The 17352-nt window shown below is 60.1% G+C and overlaps 1 protein-coding gene across 1 annotated transcript in view; it reads right to left on the bottom strand.

Annotated features, from left to right (window-relative positions):
* MYO15A (myosin XVA) overlaps positions 1–17352 on the bottom strand; it is a 51825-nt gene that overhangs the window by 22177 nt on the left and 12296 nt on the right. The window contains exons 11-36 of the mRNA XM_090023195.1: positions 17225–17338; positions 16863–16921; positions 15770–15893; positions 14108–14203; positions 13717–13848; positions 12910–13035; positions 12655–12732; positions 11844–11998; positions 11499–11544; positions 10166–10290; positions 9751–9868; positions 8485–8660; positions 7865–7949; positions 7241–7294; positions 6272–6350; positions 6122–6124; positions 5432–5562; positions 4758–4853; positions 4160–4395; positions 3296–3474; positions 2860–2932; positions 2561–2752; positions 2065–2168; positions 1491–1585; positions 742–868; positions 146–204 (exon numbers count right to left, since the gene is read on the bottom strand). Of these exons, the coding sequence (XP_089879321.1) occupies positions 146–204; positions 742–868; positions 1491–1585; positions 2065–2168; positions 2561–2752; positions 2860–2932; positions 3296–3474; positions 4160–4395; positions 4758–4853; positions 5432–5562; positions 6122–6124; positions 6272–6350; positions 7241–7294; positions 7865–7949; positions 8485–8660; positions 9751–9868; positions 10166–10290; positions 11499–11544; positions 11844–11998; positions 12655–12732; positions 12910–13035; positions 13717–13848; positions 14108–14203; positions 15770–15893; positions 16863–16921; positions 17225–17338 (2862 nt within the window). The remainder of the gene's footprint in view (positions 1–145; positions 205–741; positions 869–1490; positions 1586–2064; positions 2169–2560; positions 2753–2859; positions 2933–3295; positions 3475–4159; positions 4396–4757; positions 4854–5431; positions 5563–6121; positions 6125–6271; positions 6351–7240; positions 7295–7864; positions 7950–8484; positions 8661–9750; positions 9869–10165; positions 10291–11498; positions 11545–11843; positions 11999–12654; positions 12733–12909; positions 13036–13716; positions 13849–14107; positions 14204–15769; positions 15894–16862; positions 16922–17224; positions 17339–17352) is intronic.

The following is a 17352-nucleotide window of genomic DNA, read 5'->3' as shown; positions in this document are numbered from 1 at the left end:
TGCCCTCCCCACCGCTACCAAGGGAGTCCGCGTGGGGTCAACCAGGTGCCCCAGCAAACCATCAGGCCCCCATTCCTGCTGGGCAGACCTGCTCTGAGCCCAGGGCTGCCCTTCCCGTGCCCCCGCATCCCCCCGCCCCACTGACCAGGAGCCCGGCTGTCTCCCGGTGAGCCCCTTGCTGCGCCATCCGGGTCTGCTCCACACCTGCGGGGGCAAAGGGGGAAGAGCAAGTGGTGACATGGCAGCTCCAGCTGCTGCCCCTGAGCAGGCACAGAGGAGATGGGTAGTTCCTCAAGCCCCTGGGCTGGAGAGGAGCATGGGCAGCCTCGGGGGCTTAGACACCATGGGGACAGGCTGGGGCTGGATCCCTCTCTTGGCCCTGGCGTGGTCCCTGTGTTGCTCCAGGGATGCTGGTCCCAGCCTCCTGCATGCCCTGCTCTCCTCCCTTCTGCTGGGGGCAATGGGAGAACGCGCTGGCTTGTCTCTAGGGACCTGCAGGTCGCTCTCCCTCCTCTGCCCTACTACCGCCCCTCTGCAAGGAGCGGTGATGAGTGCAGCTGAGCCGCAGCCTGGATTTTTGGAGGGGAGAGTCCTGCACAGGCTCGTGAAGGGAGTTGACATGTCCCAAGTCAGGCCGTGAGTCAGTGGCAGAGCTGAGCTTGGGCCCCCAGAGTCCTGCCCCCTGAGCCGGCACTGCTGGGCGCTGTCTGTGCCAGGAAGGAGACCTTCGCCCGCACTCACCAGGCCGCAGAGGCATCTGCGTGGGGGCTCTGGCACCGCCCTGCTGGAGGTTGCTGTCGCTGCCCCTACCTCCTACCCCACCGCCGCCCTTCATCCTCTGGGACATGACGGCCGGCTTCTCCAGCTCCTGGCATGGCAGAAGGGAGCAAACAGGGGTCAGGGGCAGGCTAAGAAGAGACAGAGCCCCAGCCTGGCTCCTCCTGGGGTCTATCATGGCCGAGGTGGGGCACAGATCCTCTCCAGCCATGCTGTGCTCAGTGCATGGGTGGGAGCCCCCACAAAGCCACCCCGCTGGTTGCTGGGTCTCTGAACCTCCTTGCTTCAGATCCAAGCTGGTGCCGGCCCAGCCCCAGAGGTAACCGAGCTCTTTCCTGCAGCCCGCCAGGATTACCACAGCCCAGCACAGCAGTTCCATGCAACCACAGAGCTGCCTGGGGCGAGTTTGCTGCTGCAGTCGGTCTCCTTTACAGCCATTCTCCAGAGGGAAACAGAAGCTATCAGGACAGGACCACCCCCCCGGATCCAGCCCTGGTTCCAGCATGCCCCCATGTCCTCAGCACCTCACCATCTTTGATGAGTGTGGGTGCAGGTGCTATGAGTCCTGTTCTCTATGTGGGGCACGGAAGCCCATGGGCACTAAATGACAGGGCCAAGGTCACACAGGCAGTCAGTGGCAGAGTGGAATGGAGCCAGGCTCTGACCAGCACCAGCCCATGCTCCCCTTCCTCACTGGGCACTGTGGTGCTTACCCCATTCCCATAGGACAGGACGGGGTCAAACAGGCTGTCCAGGTAATGATCCAAGCCCTTCTGCATTCGCGGTTCACTGGAGGCATCAGACTCTGCTGGCAGGGCCAAGACAGACAGAGGACAAGTCAGCCAAGGGCTTGGTACATGTGTCTGACGGTCCCTGACTGCATCCAAAGCCTGCTGTGGGGTCCAGCCTGCTCCAAGGCCCCTGGCCACACAGAGGTCATAGCTGGGACAGGTGGGACTTCCTGCTGCGGGGCCCATGAGGGCCAGACACAGCAGCTGGATTTTTAGAGGGGCAAGGCAATGCCATGGCCAGCTTAACCTCCATGGGACCAAACTTCAGGCTCCAAGGCCTCCACCCACTGCCACTGGGGCCAGGGTTTTCCTTCCCTGCCCACACCCTGTAGCGCCTGAGTGCACTGGGGAAGGGTACCTTTCTGTACGGTGTCAGGCACTGGCGACCTGGAGCTGGAGCCTGGAAGGGAGGAAAGCAATGCAGTTGCTGGACCTGGCGTGTGCCAGGGCACAGTGGGTACCAAGGAAGGGCGGGGAGTCCAAGACTTACCCTGACTGTGATACCCATCTGAGTCCACCACGCTGGGAGGCTCAGTGGGTGCCTTGGTGGCCGGGGGCGGAGGGACTTCCTCATCAGACTCCATGCCCTGGCCAAACACCCTGCAGAGGCCAGGATGGGAGAGACCCTGTTAGTCACCCTGAGCTCTTTAGCCTCATCACTGCACAGAGCAGGCGCCTGGCAGCACCTGCCGCCCCACTGCTGGAGAAGGCTGCAGATCCAGAATGGGGCTGGGGTGAAGGTTTGTGCCATCCCCACCTCTCCCCCAACATGGTTGCTGCAGAGATGCTTCAAGCCTGGGCACAGCTGGCATCTGCAGCCGAGGGCACCGGGCTCCAGGCATTAACCCTCCCTCCAGGCTGCATGGCTGTGCCACTTGGCTTATCCAGGGGCACCAGGAACAAGGGGCTGGGAATCTCGGTGTTGCTCCCAGGTGACTGCCAGACGCCCAAGGGGCACTCCCACAGGCTGCCTGGTCCCCCCAGATACCTACGCCCAGGGGGCCCCCCGGCTCTGCTCCAGCCCCTCCGAGGCGATGAGGAAATACGACTTCTGCTTGGGGAAGCCGTGGAGCAGCTCCAGGTCGGAAATCAGGTCCAGGACGTAGTCATGGCCGGCCAGCTCGGCCCACTGGGCCCCGTCCTTCATGGTGACGGACCAGCCCCGCCAGCCTTCTGCTATCCCCCTGCGGGCACAGCACAGCCCCTGAGCCAGGACGGCGGCACAGGGCAAGCCTCAGAGCCCGCCCTGGCGCCAGTACCCTGCTGCTTGCAGCCCCACAGCCCCCGGTACCTGGACTTGAGCAGGTCTGCAGCCACGCTCTCCCCTGTGCTCCAGGAGTGGATGGGGCAGGAGAAGTGGTCGCCTGGGGAGGTCACGGCAGCCCATCACTTCCCAAACCCCGTTCCCTGTCTGCATGCTCCCCGCCCCAGCCTGGCTGCACGGGGGGCTAAATGGGGGCTGGACCCCCAGGACAAGCAGGCAGCTCCCCCATGTGCTGTGCCCCCTTTGTCCTTCTGTCTGCACCCCTTCATCCTGCCCTGTCCCCGCTCATCCCCTGATCGCCGTCTCCCTCCTGACCCCAACAACCTTGTCCCCCGCAGCCTCCCAGTCCCTTCCTGGCCCCCAGAACCTCCCCCCCAAAAAACCAGGGCTCAGTTCTGCCCTCTCTACTGCCCCGTGGCACCAAGGAGAGCGGCCATTAGGCCAAGGTCAGCTCCACCCTCACCGTTGAAGCAGTAGATGTCCAAGGCCATGTTGGCTCTCTGCCGGTTGGTCGTCCACTCCAGCAGCGATGGGGGGTAAGCCCGGGCCACCTCGGGCCCAAACCGGGATTTCAGCATGGCCTGCAGGATCTTGTGCTGGCACACGTACTTATAGCCATTGAAGGCGTAGTCGGACACGAACCTGCGGAGGGAGGGCGGCTGCAGGGGGGAGCTGGGCCAGCGGGACTGACAGCAGCATATGGGAAAGGGAAAGCCCCCACTCTGCATGGAGGGATCCCCATGCCCCTTTGGCCCATCACCTCAGCACCTCACCATCTTTGATGAGTGTGGGTGCAGGTGCTATGAGTCCTGTTCTCTATGTGGGGCACGGAGGCCCATGGGCACTAAATGACAGGGCCAAGGTCACACAGGCAGTCAGTGGCAGAGTGGAATGGAGCCAGGCTCTGACCAGCACCAGCCCATGCTCCCCTTCCTCACTGGGAAGCCCCCCGTGCATGGCACAGTCCCGGCCCCCGGCTACTCGGGCAAGGCAGGCGTCGAGGGAAAGCAAGAGTGGCCAGGGGTGTCTCAGGTACAGCTCGGTGCCTGTGGCAAGACCCCCTCCCACAGGCCAGCTCAGTGCCTACTGCAGCTGGCCACCACCTCATTGTTTTAAAACAAGGGGCCCAGGCCAGTTGTGGGGTGCAGGGGCTTGTGGGTCCAATCCTTGCTGGGAACCATGGTGTGTGCATGGACCGATGCCCTCCATGCCCACTGCGGAGTCACTGAAGAGGGCTCAGGATCAGGCCCGATCCTCCTCGGGTCCCCCAGGGAAGGCCACCACCACCCCACGCTGCATGACCGACCTGCGCGGCCCCGGCACTCACTTGAGCAGGTATTTCTCCAGGCGGGCGGAGGGCATGAAGCAGCTGAGGCAGGCGGCCAGGAGGAGCCAGCCACGCTCCTCGTTGTTGATGTTGGTATTGCGCCAGACCTGGTTGGCGATCTGCACCAGGATCTCATCCCGCAGCCCCGGTGTCGAGAGCCCCTTCTGCACGATGTAGCTCCCAAACAGGTTCTCCCGGGGGCCGTTGAGGTACGGGTCACCCATGAAGCGCAGAATCTGCCCCGGGGGCAGGGGTCAGGAGAGATAGGGCACCGGAAGGCCAGTAGATGTACTTCCTCCCCCTTCCCCTCCTCTTGCCCTGTTCCCCGCACCCCAGCGGGCTGCAGCATCCATGCACCATGGCTCCTGGCAAGGGAGCGAGGCCTGGGCTCTGTGGATGCTCCCAGTGCTGGAGCTTTACAGTGGCCTTTCCTCTGTACCCCTGGTGTGGGCCCTTGCAGCTAGTGCAGCTGAGGGATGAGGGGCTAGAGCCAGAGCAGGAGGGGATGTCCCGGGCCTCCAGCCCAGAGCAATCTACACGGAGGCGCAGCACGCCCTTCCCAGTCCCCAGGCTGCAGCCACGGGGAGAACCGACCTACCAGCTTGAACAGGCTGAGCGCCTCTCGCTTCAGCTCCTCGTCCACGCGGGTGAGAGGGGCCGGCAGTGGGACCGTGAGCATCCCAAACAGGGGCATCTGTAAGGCAAGGGTGGATGCGCCGAACACTCAATGGCCAGGACTCCCACCCTGCTTGGCTCCTGGGGTGCCCAACCAGCCCTTCCCCCACAGGCCTGGCCAGGGGCAGAATTCACCTCCCTAATCTCCCCTTGCAATGGGGATGTTTGCGGCCCGTACTAAGGCCATGTCCTAAAATCCCACATTGCCCAGCTTCGATCGTGGCCTGGCCAGGCAGGACGTGGGGAACAAAGCACAGCCCCTAGGCTGGGATCAGCCGCTCCCTCATGTATCCCCGCGGAGCCCGCAAGCAACTGGACCCTGGTTTTCTGAAGGGAAAGTTGAGATGAGATGCCCTGTCCGAGGTTACGCAGTATGTCTGTGGCAGAAGTCCAGGAGCCGCAGCCCCTGGCTCTAGCTGTATGACCGCATGCCTCTCTAATCACCAGGAAAAGTTCCCTCCTGGAGATGGGTGAGAACCCAGGTGTCCTCGCCCCCAGCCCTGAGCCCGAGCTACCAAGACCATCGCTCTCGCTTCACATCCTCCCACTTGGAGCAGGTGCGGAGGGGCTCAGCGCATTGGGGCCAGGCCTCCTTACCTGGAAGTGGGCCTGCACATACTTGGCCATGGGGTAGTTGTTGATGTCGAGTGGCAGAGTGGGCTGGGAGTCTGGCTGCATCCTGGGAGCGGAGCACAGAGCGATGCACATGGCATGTACCTGCCTGTAGGCTGGGGGGAAACCAGAATGGCTCATGGACAGTGGGCTCAGGAAGGGAAGGAGCTCACAAAGGCAGGGGATAAGCAGAAGACCAGCTTCTGGATGTGCCCATCCCCATGGCTTCACACACCCAGAGCAAGGCACAAATCCACTTGGGGTCATTTGGCTGCCAGAGCGGGGCAGGTTCAAATGTACCGGCACCCCTACAGCTTGGGGGAAACCTGGCATGGGGCTGCCCTTGGCTTAGACCATAGCAGGGTCAGTGCCTCTTGGGCTGCAGAAAGCACTGCTGGATCACATGCAGGCACTTGGGAAGAGCAGCAGCAGAGGTTTGATGGGAGCAAATGGGAGAGCTCTTAACAGTGCACAGCAAACCCATGGGACTCGGTGCCCCAGGTACTGGTCCTGGGCTCTGACTGGGATTAGCCAAAGTGATGCAGGATGAATCTATCCAGGGCTATGGTACACACCAGCCAGGGATAACCTCAAGCTCAGGGCAGCCCTCACCCCATAATGGCTGGGGACCAGGAGCATCTGGAGTGCTCTGCACACATTCTTCTTCTGAAGGACCTGCTTGTCACCCCCAGAGACAGGACATGGGGCTGCACAGGCCTCAGGTGGACCCAAAACATCACAGTTTTGGTAAATGAGGCTTTGCCAGACCCTGGGAGCCCATGCTGCCCATGCCCCGCTCAGCATCCATGGGGCTTCGGCTCTTACCTGCCCCCTCCAGTAGCCTCACCAGGTCGATGGGGACTTCCAGGCGTGACACATCCATCACCTCCCTCTTGGTCAGCTCCTGAGAGCAGAGCACACAGTTGTTGGCCATGGCCCTGGATGCTGGTCCCCAATCCCCTCCCAAGCCAGCCCTAGCGTTGGGTGGTCTAACAGGCACTGGACCCCCTGCCTGCCACCCTCCAGGGACTAGCCTGGTTCGTGCTCTCAGAGCCCGACCCCAGCAGGGTTCAGAGATGGAGAGATGCCTGCACTGTCTGCTTAGCGGGGTCCACGCTCTCTGGCCATACGCAGCAGGACGTGAGCCTGGACCTCTGCAGCGTGGTATGCCTATGCACCCTCCCCATGTACATAGTACACATGCCACACCCAGCAGAGATGTGTGGCCACACCCCCCCACCCCAGTGCACACCTGCACACAAGCATGAGGACACACACACATCCTGACCGGCCTCCAGCATGTGCACACACCTTCACACAGACTTCTAACACGTGCCCCCACCTGAGCCAGCAAGCCTGCATATATAGCTGTCCACCACACACACAGATTCAGGTATCTTCCATGCACATAGTACATGTACAGCTCCCCATGCACCCACACACGCATGCACGTACACACATGCACACACAGGTAAACTCCTCTACTCTAATACACATACTATACACACAGCCCAGCATATACATACACAGACACACACACACATACACACACATATATATATAAATGTGTACATGCATGCACACACACACACACTGGTGTATTGCTTTACCCTCTAATGCATGTACTACACACACCCCAGCATGGAGGATGTGTGTATATATATCTGTGGGGGTGAAGCAGGGGGCTTGGTGTATATATACACACATACACACACACACACATATACACACATACCCCCCCATCATATATGTGTGTGTGTGTACATACACATCCCTGAGGGCACCAGGAATTACCTGCTGAGCCCTTCTCCTCTCGTCCTCTGCCCGCCTGCGTGCCTCCTCCTTCCTCTGAAACCAGAGCAGATGGGCATGTTGAGAGCAGAGCCAACCCAGAGCTGTGGCTACCTGCACGGGTTTGCTTGCCCGATAGGAATCTGGCAGGATCAGGAGAGGGCAGGGGCAGGGGCACAGCATCACAGGAAGGCAGTGCCATCAGCAGGATCAGATTCGGGACCTCTGGGGGCAGCGGGCTGGCCTGGACAGCATTCAGCTGCACTGGATGGTGATGCCCCTGGACATCTTCCCCAGGCCAAACCCCTTCGACAGCCGAGACGTCCCCTTGCATAGAGGCCCGAACAACCGCTTGCCCTGTGTGCTACAGCCCTCACAGCTGCGTCCGGCTGGATGGCGAGGGTCTGATCCCCGCTCCCCGCACTGGCTGGGGTGTCTGGGTATTTCGCAGCCCATGCATGGGTTAGGGACAGGCCTGGGCAGTGCAAGCTGCTGCCAGCCCATTTCCATCCCGACTGGCACCCCCCGCTCTGTCACTGCCCCCAAAACCCAGTGGTGCAGAGGCCCCCTCGGCTGCCCAGGCCTGCAGCAGCCGCTACCCCCCCTCGCGGCAGGTGCGTGACTCACCCTGAGATACCTCTTCCGGTTCACGTACACGTTCACCAGAGCCCTGAATTTGATGAGCGTCCTCCGCAGCCGCCTGTACCTCTGCCTGCAGCGAGCAGCAAGGCCGGGGGCAGCAGGGAAAGGGGGGCAATACCACGCTGAGCCCCCAGCACAGAGGGGTGGCTCCTAGACCCCCTTCAAGGCTTGGCTTCCAAGCAGCGGGAGCGGGGCTCTGACCCACAAGCACTGGCTAAGGGGGTGTAACACTGGGGTGGGCTAATGGCTCTGCCCTCTTTGCTGCCCCCATGCTCCCAGCGGAGGGGTTAGGGAGGGAGGAAGGTCTGGCAATGACCCCCCGAAGGCCTGCCACCAGCACAGCTTGGGGCCCGATGCTGAGCCCAAGGGGCGTCTTTCCCGTGGCAGTGGGGACAGGACTGCAAGGGAGCAGGGGCCGAGCCCATCCCAGTGAGACCCGAGGAGAGGAACCCGCTTGTCCTGCCTCAGGACTCAGCACCCAGCCCCTCAGCACAGCCCAGCGGGTGCCCCGGGGCACCTGGGCAAAGCTCGCCCAGGCAAGGGGAGCCCTGCAGCCCTCCCTGCACAGGAAAGCACCCAGGGAACCCCACGCCCATGGCCCGCACCTGGCAAGGTAGCCCCGGGAGCGACTCTGGATGAGGATGATCTTGCGGCGCAGGGAGTAGAAGCGCTTCTTGAGGAAGAAGGTGCGGGCATAGCGCTGCAGCGTGAGGGCTGCCAGGTGGTGGGCCCGGTCCCGCTTGCTCTCCAGCTCCTGGTACAGGTGCTCCTTCATGAACAGCTGTGGAGGGAGGATGCCTGAGCCCCTGACCATGGCAGCTCACCTGGCTGGCCCCAGGATTTTGGATGCCCGTGAGCCCTCCCCCTCTTATTGCTTGTAACCTCCTCCTTCAGCCTGGGGTCACTCCACTCCTTCCTCCCCATCCTCCTGTGTCTGCTTCCCTGACCACCTTTGTCTCCCTGCCCCTGCCCTTTGCCTCTGTGACACCAGGCTGGGAAGGGAGATGCGGGGTGATGTCAAGGTAGGGCTGTGTGGGCCAGTTAATAAGAACTGGAGGCCATGGGGGTGAAGCAGGGGCTTGGTACCACCCAGCCAGCAACAGCCCTGGCAGCAGGGACCAAATGTATGTGGCTGGGAAGCCCCGAGAGGGGGGTCCCGAGCATCACGCCCCACCCCCAGGAGGGACTGGGAGTGTTCAGACACCTAAGGATGAGCCAAACGCATCATTTCCTTTCCCACAACCATGACTGTGGGCATCACCCTTGGCCTTTTGGGGTCTGCCTCATGACATGGGGACATTGCGGAGTGACAGCTCCATGTTCCCAGGTCCCACATCAGCATCCTTCTTCCAAGGGGCCCTGGCCAGACGCTTGTTGGTGATGAGATTCAGGCTAACAATCAGGGCCTGATTTTTATGATCATTAACGCTCATAACCATTATCCTTCTCATAGCTAATGCCTCCACCCCACCAACAGGGAGCAGGAGGATGGGGCCTGCCCCAGAGTGCTCAAGTATAGACAGGAGACAGGCAGACAGGCAGAGACAGATGGAGGGGGAGCACGAGGAAACAATGCTAGGGGGACAGTGTCATTTTTTCAGTCATGCCAATGCATATGCATAACTCAAAAGCCGTTTCATACCTCGGCCAGCCAGGACTGATGCAAGCAGGTCACTGCCCATGCCGACCACCTGCTTGTGAGCACAGCCACCCACTTGGCCCCATGTAAAATGGGGCCCCTCGCCCATGGACAATCTCACCTGGGTGTGCTGGGAGGCAGCACCGAGCCTGGGACCCAGCCACACCCCTCTCACCCCCCTCGCCCCTTCCAGGGTACACGGCTAGGGGGAAGGGGCTGGTGCCAGGCGCACCTTGCTGATGCCGATGCAGTACATGCTGGGGCGCAGGGCACACAGCTGCCTCAGCATTTCCACGCAGTTGGCCCCGTGGGGAGTGATGTTGTGCGGGACTTCCAGGAGGCACCGGTACCTGGTGGGACCCAGGAACGTGGTCAAAGATCACGGCTGACCCCAATACTCTCCAGAGACTCAGCACTGGCAGAGAGGGACCTGGGCAGGACCCCTAGAGAGACGCCGCCAAGGCCTCATTCCCCTTAGGGATGGTCCCTCTGCTGAGGACCAGGACAGGGTCGTCCCCCCACCCCGTAACTCGAGTAAGAAGGTTTCTCTAGTAACTCCTCTTGGCCCTACCCCTGTCTTTTGTGTCAGGACACCCCCGCTCCCCTCCCCGCACAGCTGTTCCCCCCAGAGGAGCCCGAGGCCGCACCTCTGGATGAAGACCTGGAAGGGGATGCGGACCGGGAAGCCCTCTTTGCGGATGCGAATGGTCTCCAGGAGCCCGGAGTACCGCAGCTGGCTGCTGACGATGTCTGCCTCGAAGAGCCCTGGCTCCTGAGCCAGAGGGAAGGGAGATGAACACAATCCAGCCAGACCACCACACACCGAGAGGGGGCCATGGGGGCCCTGCCAGCGAGGGGGATGATGACTGGTGAGAGACTTAACCTTAGACCAGTGCTTTCAATGGGATGTCAGGTTCAGCCTGAGCTTATTTGCTTTGCTGCCCTGGAGTCCAGGTACGGGGGTGGGGGTGGCTTTTTCAGGAAGGGGACTGCAGGAAAGAGAGAGGGGAGGGACCTCCCATGCAGGAGACAGCATCTCCAGAGCATGCAGCTTCCTTTAGTTAGGTAAATGCCTCTGGCAAAGGAGATTCGCTTCTCCATGCCAAGCTCTTTCTCCCCACTTGGCCAGGACCCACCACTGCAGGTCTGTAGAGAGCTCACTTCCTACCCTGGTCAGACCAGCCTCCTCCAAGGGTGCATGCATCCATCCAGGGGTGGATGCATGCTCACCTGCCCAGTGTGCCAGGCCTGCAGAGAAGTACTAAGGCTTGTAGCCTCTAACAGCAGCCACCTCCGTGGGGAGATGCGGCCCTGTGCCCTGGAGCAGGGCCTGGGAGTCAAGCCACGGGGCAGAGAGACAGCAAAGTAGAGCTCTGTCACCTGCAGATGCCAGAGATTGGCTCTGTTCTCTGGAGTCGGGGGGCAGGGCAGGACAGCAACAAACATATTTGCTTTGGGCATGGAGCAAAGTCAACATGCAGAGACAGCAGGTGGGTTTCGGGGCATTGTCTCCTTCCCACCAGGAGGCAGCTGCTGCCCCAGCCTCTCGCTGAACAGGCCTCCAAGCTCTCACAGAAGGCAGGTGACACGGCACAGAACTGGGTGGCCCAGGCTCCCAGCAGCTCCCTCCCCACGTACGACCCGCTGGCCCATCTGCAGGCTTGGGCACCGCCATGCTCGGGTGGAAATCCCCAAGCCAGCCCCATAGCCTTACAAGCAGCAGGACCCAGTGGGCAGCTCTGGTTGGATTTGGTGGACATAGCTGTGGCATGCAGCCTCTTAGGACAGCTAGCCCTGCTCCCTTGGCCACCCCACCAGCCCATTTCCCTAGCCTGCCCTCTGTGCTGGTCCCAAAACCAGTGGCAACTGGGAGGAAGGCGGGTGGGAAATCTCTTGCTAGGACAAAGTCGCTGAGGAATTGTTGGGGAAGCGGTGCTGAGCTTCTCCCAGCCCCGTGCCAGCTGCACAGTGCCTTCTTACCTTCTTGTCATTGGGCTTGATGCAGCGGATGAAGAAAGGGTTGCACCTAATCGGGGAGAGACAGAGAAGAGCTCATCCTCTGGGGAATCAAAGCAGCAGAAAGCAGCAGCTGGGAGGACACGAGGCTCTCTGGAAGCTCTGCAGCTATTATGCCCTGGAGAGCTCCCTTCCCTGTACCGAGCCAGGACCCTGCACCAGGCAGCTCTCTCCGAGGGAGCCTACCCCCAGCCTTAGGAGCAGGAACGACAAGGACTTGGTGCTCTGCTGGATCTCTCTCACCCATCTCCTCCACCATGGAAGAGCCATAGCTCGATACCTGCTCCTCAAAGCCCCGAGCTCGCTCACCTCTCCATCTTCTCCACCAGGTGCAGAAGCGACTGCTGGAACTTAGCCGCCACCGTCGGGGCCTTATACCGCCGCGTGACTGTGCTGTTCTTCCCCACCACCGTCTGCTGCTGCGCCAGCAGCTGGGCATAGCCGAAGAACAGGTTGGCCACCACCTGGCAGGGGAGGAGAAGGAGGCAACAGGAGGAAGCCCAGTCTTTTGAGATGTCTTTGCTTCTGCAGCTCCCTTAGAGCATTTCAGGGCTTACACGCGATGAGAGAGGGACCGCTCATGGGCACCCAGAGTCAGGGGATGGTTAAAATACATGCCTCTCACACCTGCACGGGGGTGCCCTCCCAAGTGCTACAGTGGCCTCTTCTGCTCCCTCACAGCCCACAACCCAGGAGCACTGTCTTGGGGAACAGCCGGTCCATCTACAAACCACACCGGTCACCCCAAAAGTGAGACGGCAGGTGCATCTGTCCCTCTCAGTCTGTTCCCAGCACTTAAGCTTCTTGCGTGGACATTAGCAACAAGGCAAATCCCATCCTGCCCCAGCTTCAGGGAAGGGAAAAATGATGCCCCAGATTTTTTTTGGCAAACAGCAAGCCATCAACATGCTCTTCAACATGCAGTGCCAACAGATTTCCCAGGGGTGACACCCATAACAGCACACGTGACCACTACCTGGGTCAGTCCTTCCATCGTAGCAATCACATGTTCAAAAGAAAGCTCTGCTGGACCCCTGCAACTGGTAGCCCTCCATACCCGCAGCCCTTCCACCCAGCCACGGCACTCCAGATGGTCTCAGGGGCCGGGGGGTGCTCTTACTTTGGTTCTGCTGTTGATGAAAAGGTCCAGGACTTCCTGGCGAACGTGATCATAGTTTTTATCCAGGAACTTGTGCACCTGGAAGAGAGCAGGTTACTGGCACTCACAGGGCAGGATGGGGCTTAGGATTTAGTGCCCTCACCCTCCTCTTGTGGCCCCACACTGTTCTTGGGCAAGGGGAAGAGGCAGAGAATGGGTGGCTACCGAGCACTGCCCCAGATCTGAAGACCAGATCTCCACTCCTCCGCTGCTCACCTGGTACGTTACTTTGCCAGCGTAGTGTCGGATGGTGAATTCAGGGAGAGGCATCTTTGGCTTGATGTACAAGTCATTGGAGCCGTGGTGGTAGTGACACTTCTGGAGAAAGGTGTGGTCGGTGGACTGGAAACGGGTGCACAGGGTTAAAACCGGTCCACACTATGAGCTCAGAGCATTGCTGCTTCCCCAGCCCCAGGGGGGTTTATGGCAGTGGGACATATGGAGCTGGGGAGTCGCTGAGCATGGGGGACTTAAAGCTGGAGGTGCCCGGCTACAGGGTCTTGCCCTTCCACTTGGGGTCGACCCACACCATAGTGGGGTCACGAAGGAATTATATCCCGCAGTCAGGCTGGTACAGACTGTGCAGGGGAGGGTTTGTCTTCCTCTGTGGCAGGCAGGCGTGGTCTCTTCCTGGGATCTCCTGAACATATATAAACACCCTTTGGCTGCCATGGTCCCTTTGCTTTACCTGTGGCGGGTTCAGGTGTTATGTCTTGTGCTGTGCCAGGGTTGACCATGTTGTTTTACCAAGGGGTTAGAAAATGGATTTGTCTGGGACGGTTTGGATGGGGCTGATCCTGCCTCAGGCAGGGGTTGTACTAGGTGCTTTGGGTGCCTGCCTGGGATGCGTCCAGGATATCACAGCATATTAAGTAAGACCCAGAACCTCAGCCTTGGCCTGGTCCCTGCAGCTCAGGCCAGTACCTGCCGTGGCTGCTGGTGCACAGATGTAACCCCTTTTCTGGCACTTTGCAGTGACTACAGCAATGGGACCTGGCCCCAAGCCCGCTGCAGTGGGGCTACCTGAGGGAAAGAGCACTGGTCATCCAGGATCCGGAGAATCCCATGGGGTTTCTGGGCGATGAGGTCAATGCAGGGCTGGTTGTCATTGAAGGAGATCTCCCTCCACTCCAGCTGCTCCCGGATATACTCCTCCTGCAGGGACGGCACCCCAGGCCATGCGGTTTCAGAGCTGATCAGCAGGCTGCTGCCCCTTGACGCAGGCCATCCTGGGATAAACCGCCCAGAAGCAGCCCCGCAATTGTAAGGTCTTGGGGAACAAGCACGGGCTAGCAGAGAATGAGAGGCCTGATAACCCCCCGGCCCGCCCTGCCAGCTCTGAGGCTTGGGACCGCCTGTGCCCTTCAAGCATGGCCAGGCACTGCCAAGGTGCCAAGCTGCTTCCCCCACCCACCTGCTCCTCCTTGAAGACGATCTTGTTGAAGAAGAACTGCAAATACTCGTTTGCATAATTGATGCACAGCTGCTCGAAGCTGTTGAAGTTGAGATCCTGGGGAAAGGACACATGGGGTATGGAGCGTGTCGCGGGACAACGGAGGCACCCTGCAGACTTTCCACTTGGGTTTGGCTTAAGCCGAAGCCGCATGCATCTGTGGGTTCCCGGGGGGGCTGTCTGTAGGGTATCACTCTTTGCTACCGGCTGTCTCACGCAAGAAAAGGCCCAAGACTGGGGGAGCAAAGGATGCTACTGGTTAAGGAGAGAATGGTGAGCAGGGGAGAGAAGGGAATCATGCCAGGGAGACGCTGGGAAAGCTGGGACCGAGGCTGAGGTATGGCGCTGGGAGAGCAACGCAGCTGCTGGATGAGACCGAACCGCACAGCTTGTGTCAGAGGCAGCATCTGGAGCAGGTGGACCCCAGTCTGCAGGCTGGCTTTTCCAGGGGCTTTACGTTTAGGAAGATCTGATGGGATGGCAGGGGCTGAGCTGAGCTGGGGATGGATCAGGGCGTCTCAGTGAGCTGGGAGGGAAGGGGGAGAGCCTGGAGTGTACACATGCTCTGTTGGGCAGATGCCATTTTGGGACCTGCAAAAACCCCAGCAGAGAAACCTGCTTCCTGCACTTTGATACTTTGGGTCTAGGCTGGGGCAAGCAGCCTGCCTTAGGGAGCCAAATCCACCAGCCCTCCCAAGCAGCCCAGAGCTGCTGGCCAGTCCCCGGTGCAGAGAGACCCCAGGCTGGTCCTGGATTAAAAGGACAGAACCTGGCAGGGGGTGGGGGGCACAAGCCTTATACTGAGACAAGAGATGGGGCAGGTCTCCGTTGGCAAAACCAATCCAGCTGTGTTGCAGGTAATGCAGCAGCTCAGACTGACACCAGCTGGGGATCTGGCCTGAGTTAGGGGTTCATTTGCGCATGTGTGTGCGTGTGCATGTGTATATGTGTGTGTGTGTGTGTGCGTGCACAGTGCTATCTATTGCAAAGCACAAGCAGGACCTGGACTTGCTGGTCGGACCTCCAGGATGAGGGAGCAATGGACATGGATCATTTGTAATAACTGGGGCAATTATTTTGGGCAGGGGGCCACTTACTGAGTTTCGGCAAGCCTTCGAGGGCCATATGACAGGCAGCCAGGGGTAGATAAATATTCATTTTCTAAATTTTTTTAGGAGTCCTGCAGGCCGGGTGGAATGGTCTGGCAGGCCGCGTTTTGCCTGTCTCTGAACTAGGGCCACACTAGGCCACACATTAGGAAACAGGTGAGTGAAACAGACTCTGGGGCCACTGGGGACAGCAAGAGGCTAAAGCCGTGGAAGCCACAGAAGAGGTTTCTATAGCTGGAGATGTGTGGGCAGGGAAGGGAATTATAACCCGTCTCTTGTGTTCACAAGGTCCTTGATTTCCATCCCTCTTCCCTCCAAGCCACGTTGCGGCTGCCGGCAGGCCCCAGTGTCAGAGTGCCCTGCGGCGCACATCCACACCTACGGGGCTTCCCTTTGTCCAGCTCCCATCTGCAGCAGTGGGAAATGCTCCAGAGCCCCAGGGCTACGCCCAGCATCCCTCATGATGCTCTGAGCACCACCCGGACCTGTCAGGACTGGCTGGAGCCGGGCTCACCTCAAACCCGTAGATATCCAGGATGGCAATGGAGAGGGCCTCCTGCTTGGGGTAGACCAGCTTGTTGGTCCTGTCTGTGAGCCAGCTGAAGAGCAGGGAGTACAATATCTTGGCAATGGCGTCTCTGGAAGAGAGACAAGATAAGCACAGCTGCTGGGAGACAGGAGAGCACGCGAGCTGCCAGGCTCAGTGCCAGCCACTCCAGGCACCTGGCAGCACTCACTCCCACCCCTGACATCGCCTCCCAATCTGTCCTGGCATTGCATGGGACCCAGCTAAACCATGGCAAAGCATCTCAGCGGCATTCAAGCTGGTTTGGAGTCCTTATTTCTATCAGTAAGGTGATGGGAATTGCTGGTGTCCAGCAAAGGGCAGCTGGGTGCTCCAAGCCGTGTACCCAAGGCACCTATATTCACCTGGCAGGAGGACAGCCCTAACCCCAGCCACATGCACTGCAGAGCGCCCTGAGCCAGAGCATCCACTGGCTTCATTTGCCTCCTCTTCCCTGATTTCCACCAGCAAGCCTGCATTTTTTCCCCCCAGGCTGGCACCGCAGAGACTAACTGGCTTTTGTAGGAAGCAGCTTTCTGTCAGATGCTTTGTCATGCCTCACTTAATTTTTCCTCTCTAGAGGAAAAGGAGGCAAGTGATTATGTGCCTGAGCTGCTCAAATTTTCCAGCGTGGCTGGAGGCAGACCAGCAAAGCGGGCCTGTGGGCTCTGGCCATTTCTAGCTCCATCTTGAGCCCTGGATGGCGCAGAGAGAGAGGCTCAGGGGTCCTCATGGCTTAGCACCCAAACTGGAAAGGTGCTCTCAGTGCATCTCTGGCATGGGGCAGGGGCACAAGGAGAGGATGCCCTGCTTGTGCACCAGCTTGAGTCCAGGGTCTTCCAAGGAGGGCTGGTGGCAGTGCCAAAAGTGTGGGACATGAGATGTGGCCTTCACCAGGGTGGGGGGAGGAGGAACCGCCCAGTGGTTAGGAGACGACCCTAGACGTGAGACACCGGTGTCAAAGCCTGCTCTGCTAAGGGATCTGCCACGCTGTAAGGATCCCAACCTCCCCCCACCCCCCATCACCACGGCGTCCTGTTACCTGGCATCAACAGCACTTTCGACAGTGAGGGGGGTGTAAATCTTCTCCCTCAGCGTCTCCTGGGGAGAGGTAAGGAGACAAACCAGTGCTGAGACCAGCGCGGCCCTGGGCACAACCAGCCCAGGCCACCCCCTCCGCAAGCGCTGCCCCGCAGCCTGGCAGAGCCTGAGCTGAAGGGGCCGAGAGGTGGAGAGGGACGAGGTGGACTGCCTCCAGTGGTGGCAAGTGAAAGAGAAGTCCCATCCCATGCACCAGGGAAGAGGAGAAGTAGCGGGAGGTGGGCAGGACCTGACCCTGTTGTCCATCTCCTCCTCATGGCAGCACCCAGCGCTGCCCAGCCAGGCAGCTCTGCAGCCTCTTACTGTCACTTTGAAGGTGATGGCTCTCTCCAACCCCTCCGGCGAGACCTGCAGCAGCTCGGCCACTGTGAGGATCTCCTTCGCGCTCACGACCGACGCGACCTCCTGGCAGTCCGTCTGCAACACAGCAG

The sequence above is a fragment of the Crocodylus siamensis genome, chromosome 12 (genome assembly GCF_052110815.1).
Source record: "Crocodylus siamensis isolate JL-2025a chromosome 12, ASM5211081v1, whole genome shotgun sequence".
In the NCBI taxonomy this organism is placed as follows: Eukaryota; Metazoa; Chordata; order Crocodylia; family Crocodylidae; genus Crocodylus; species Crocodylus siamensis.
Note: the sequence above shows the minus strand (reverse complement) of the source record. Positions and strands in the feature narration are given on the sequence as shown.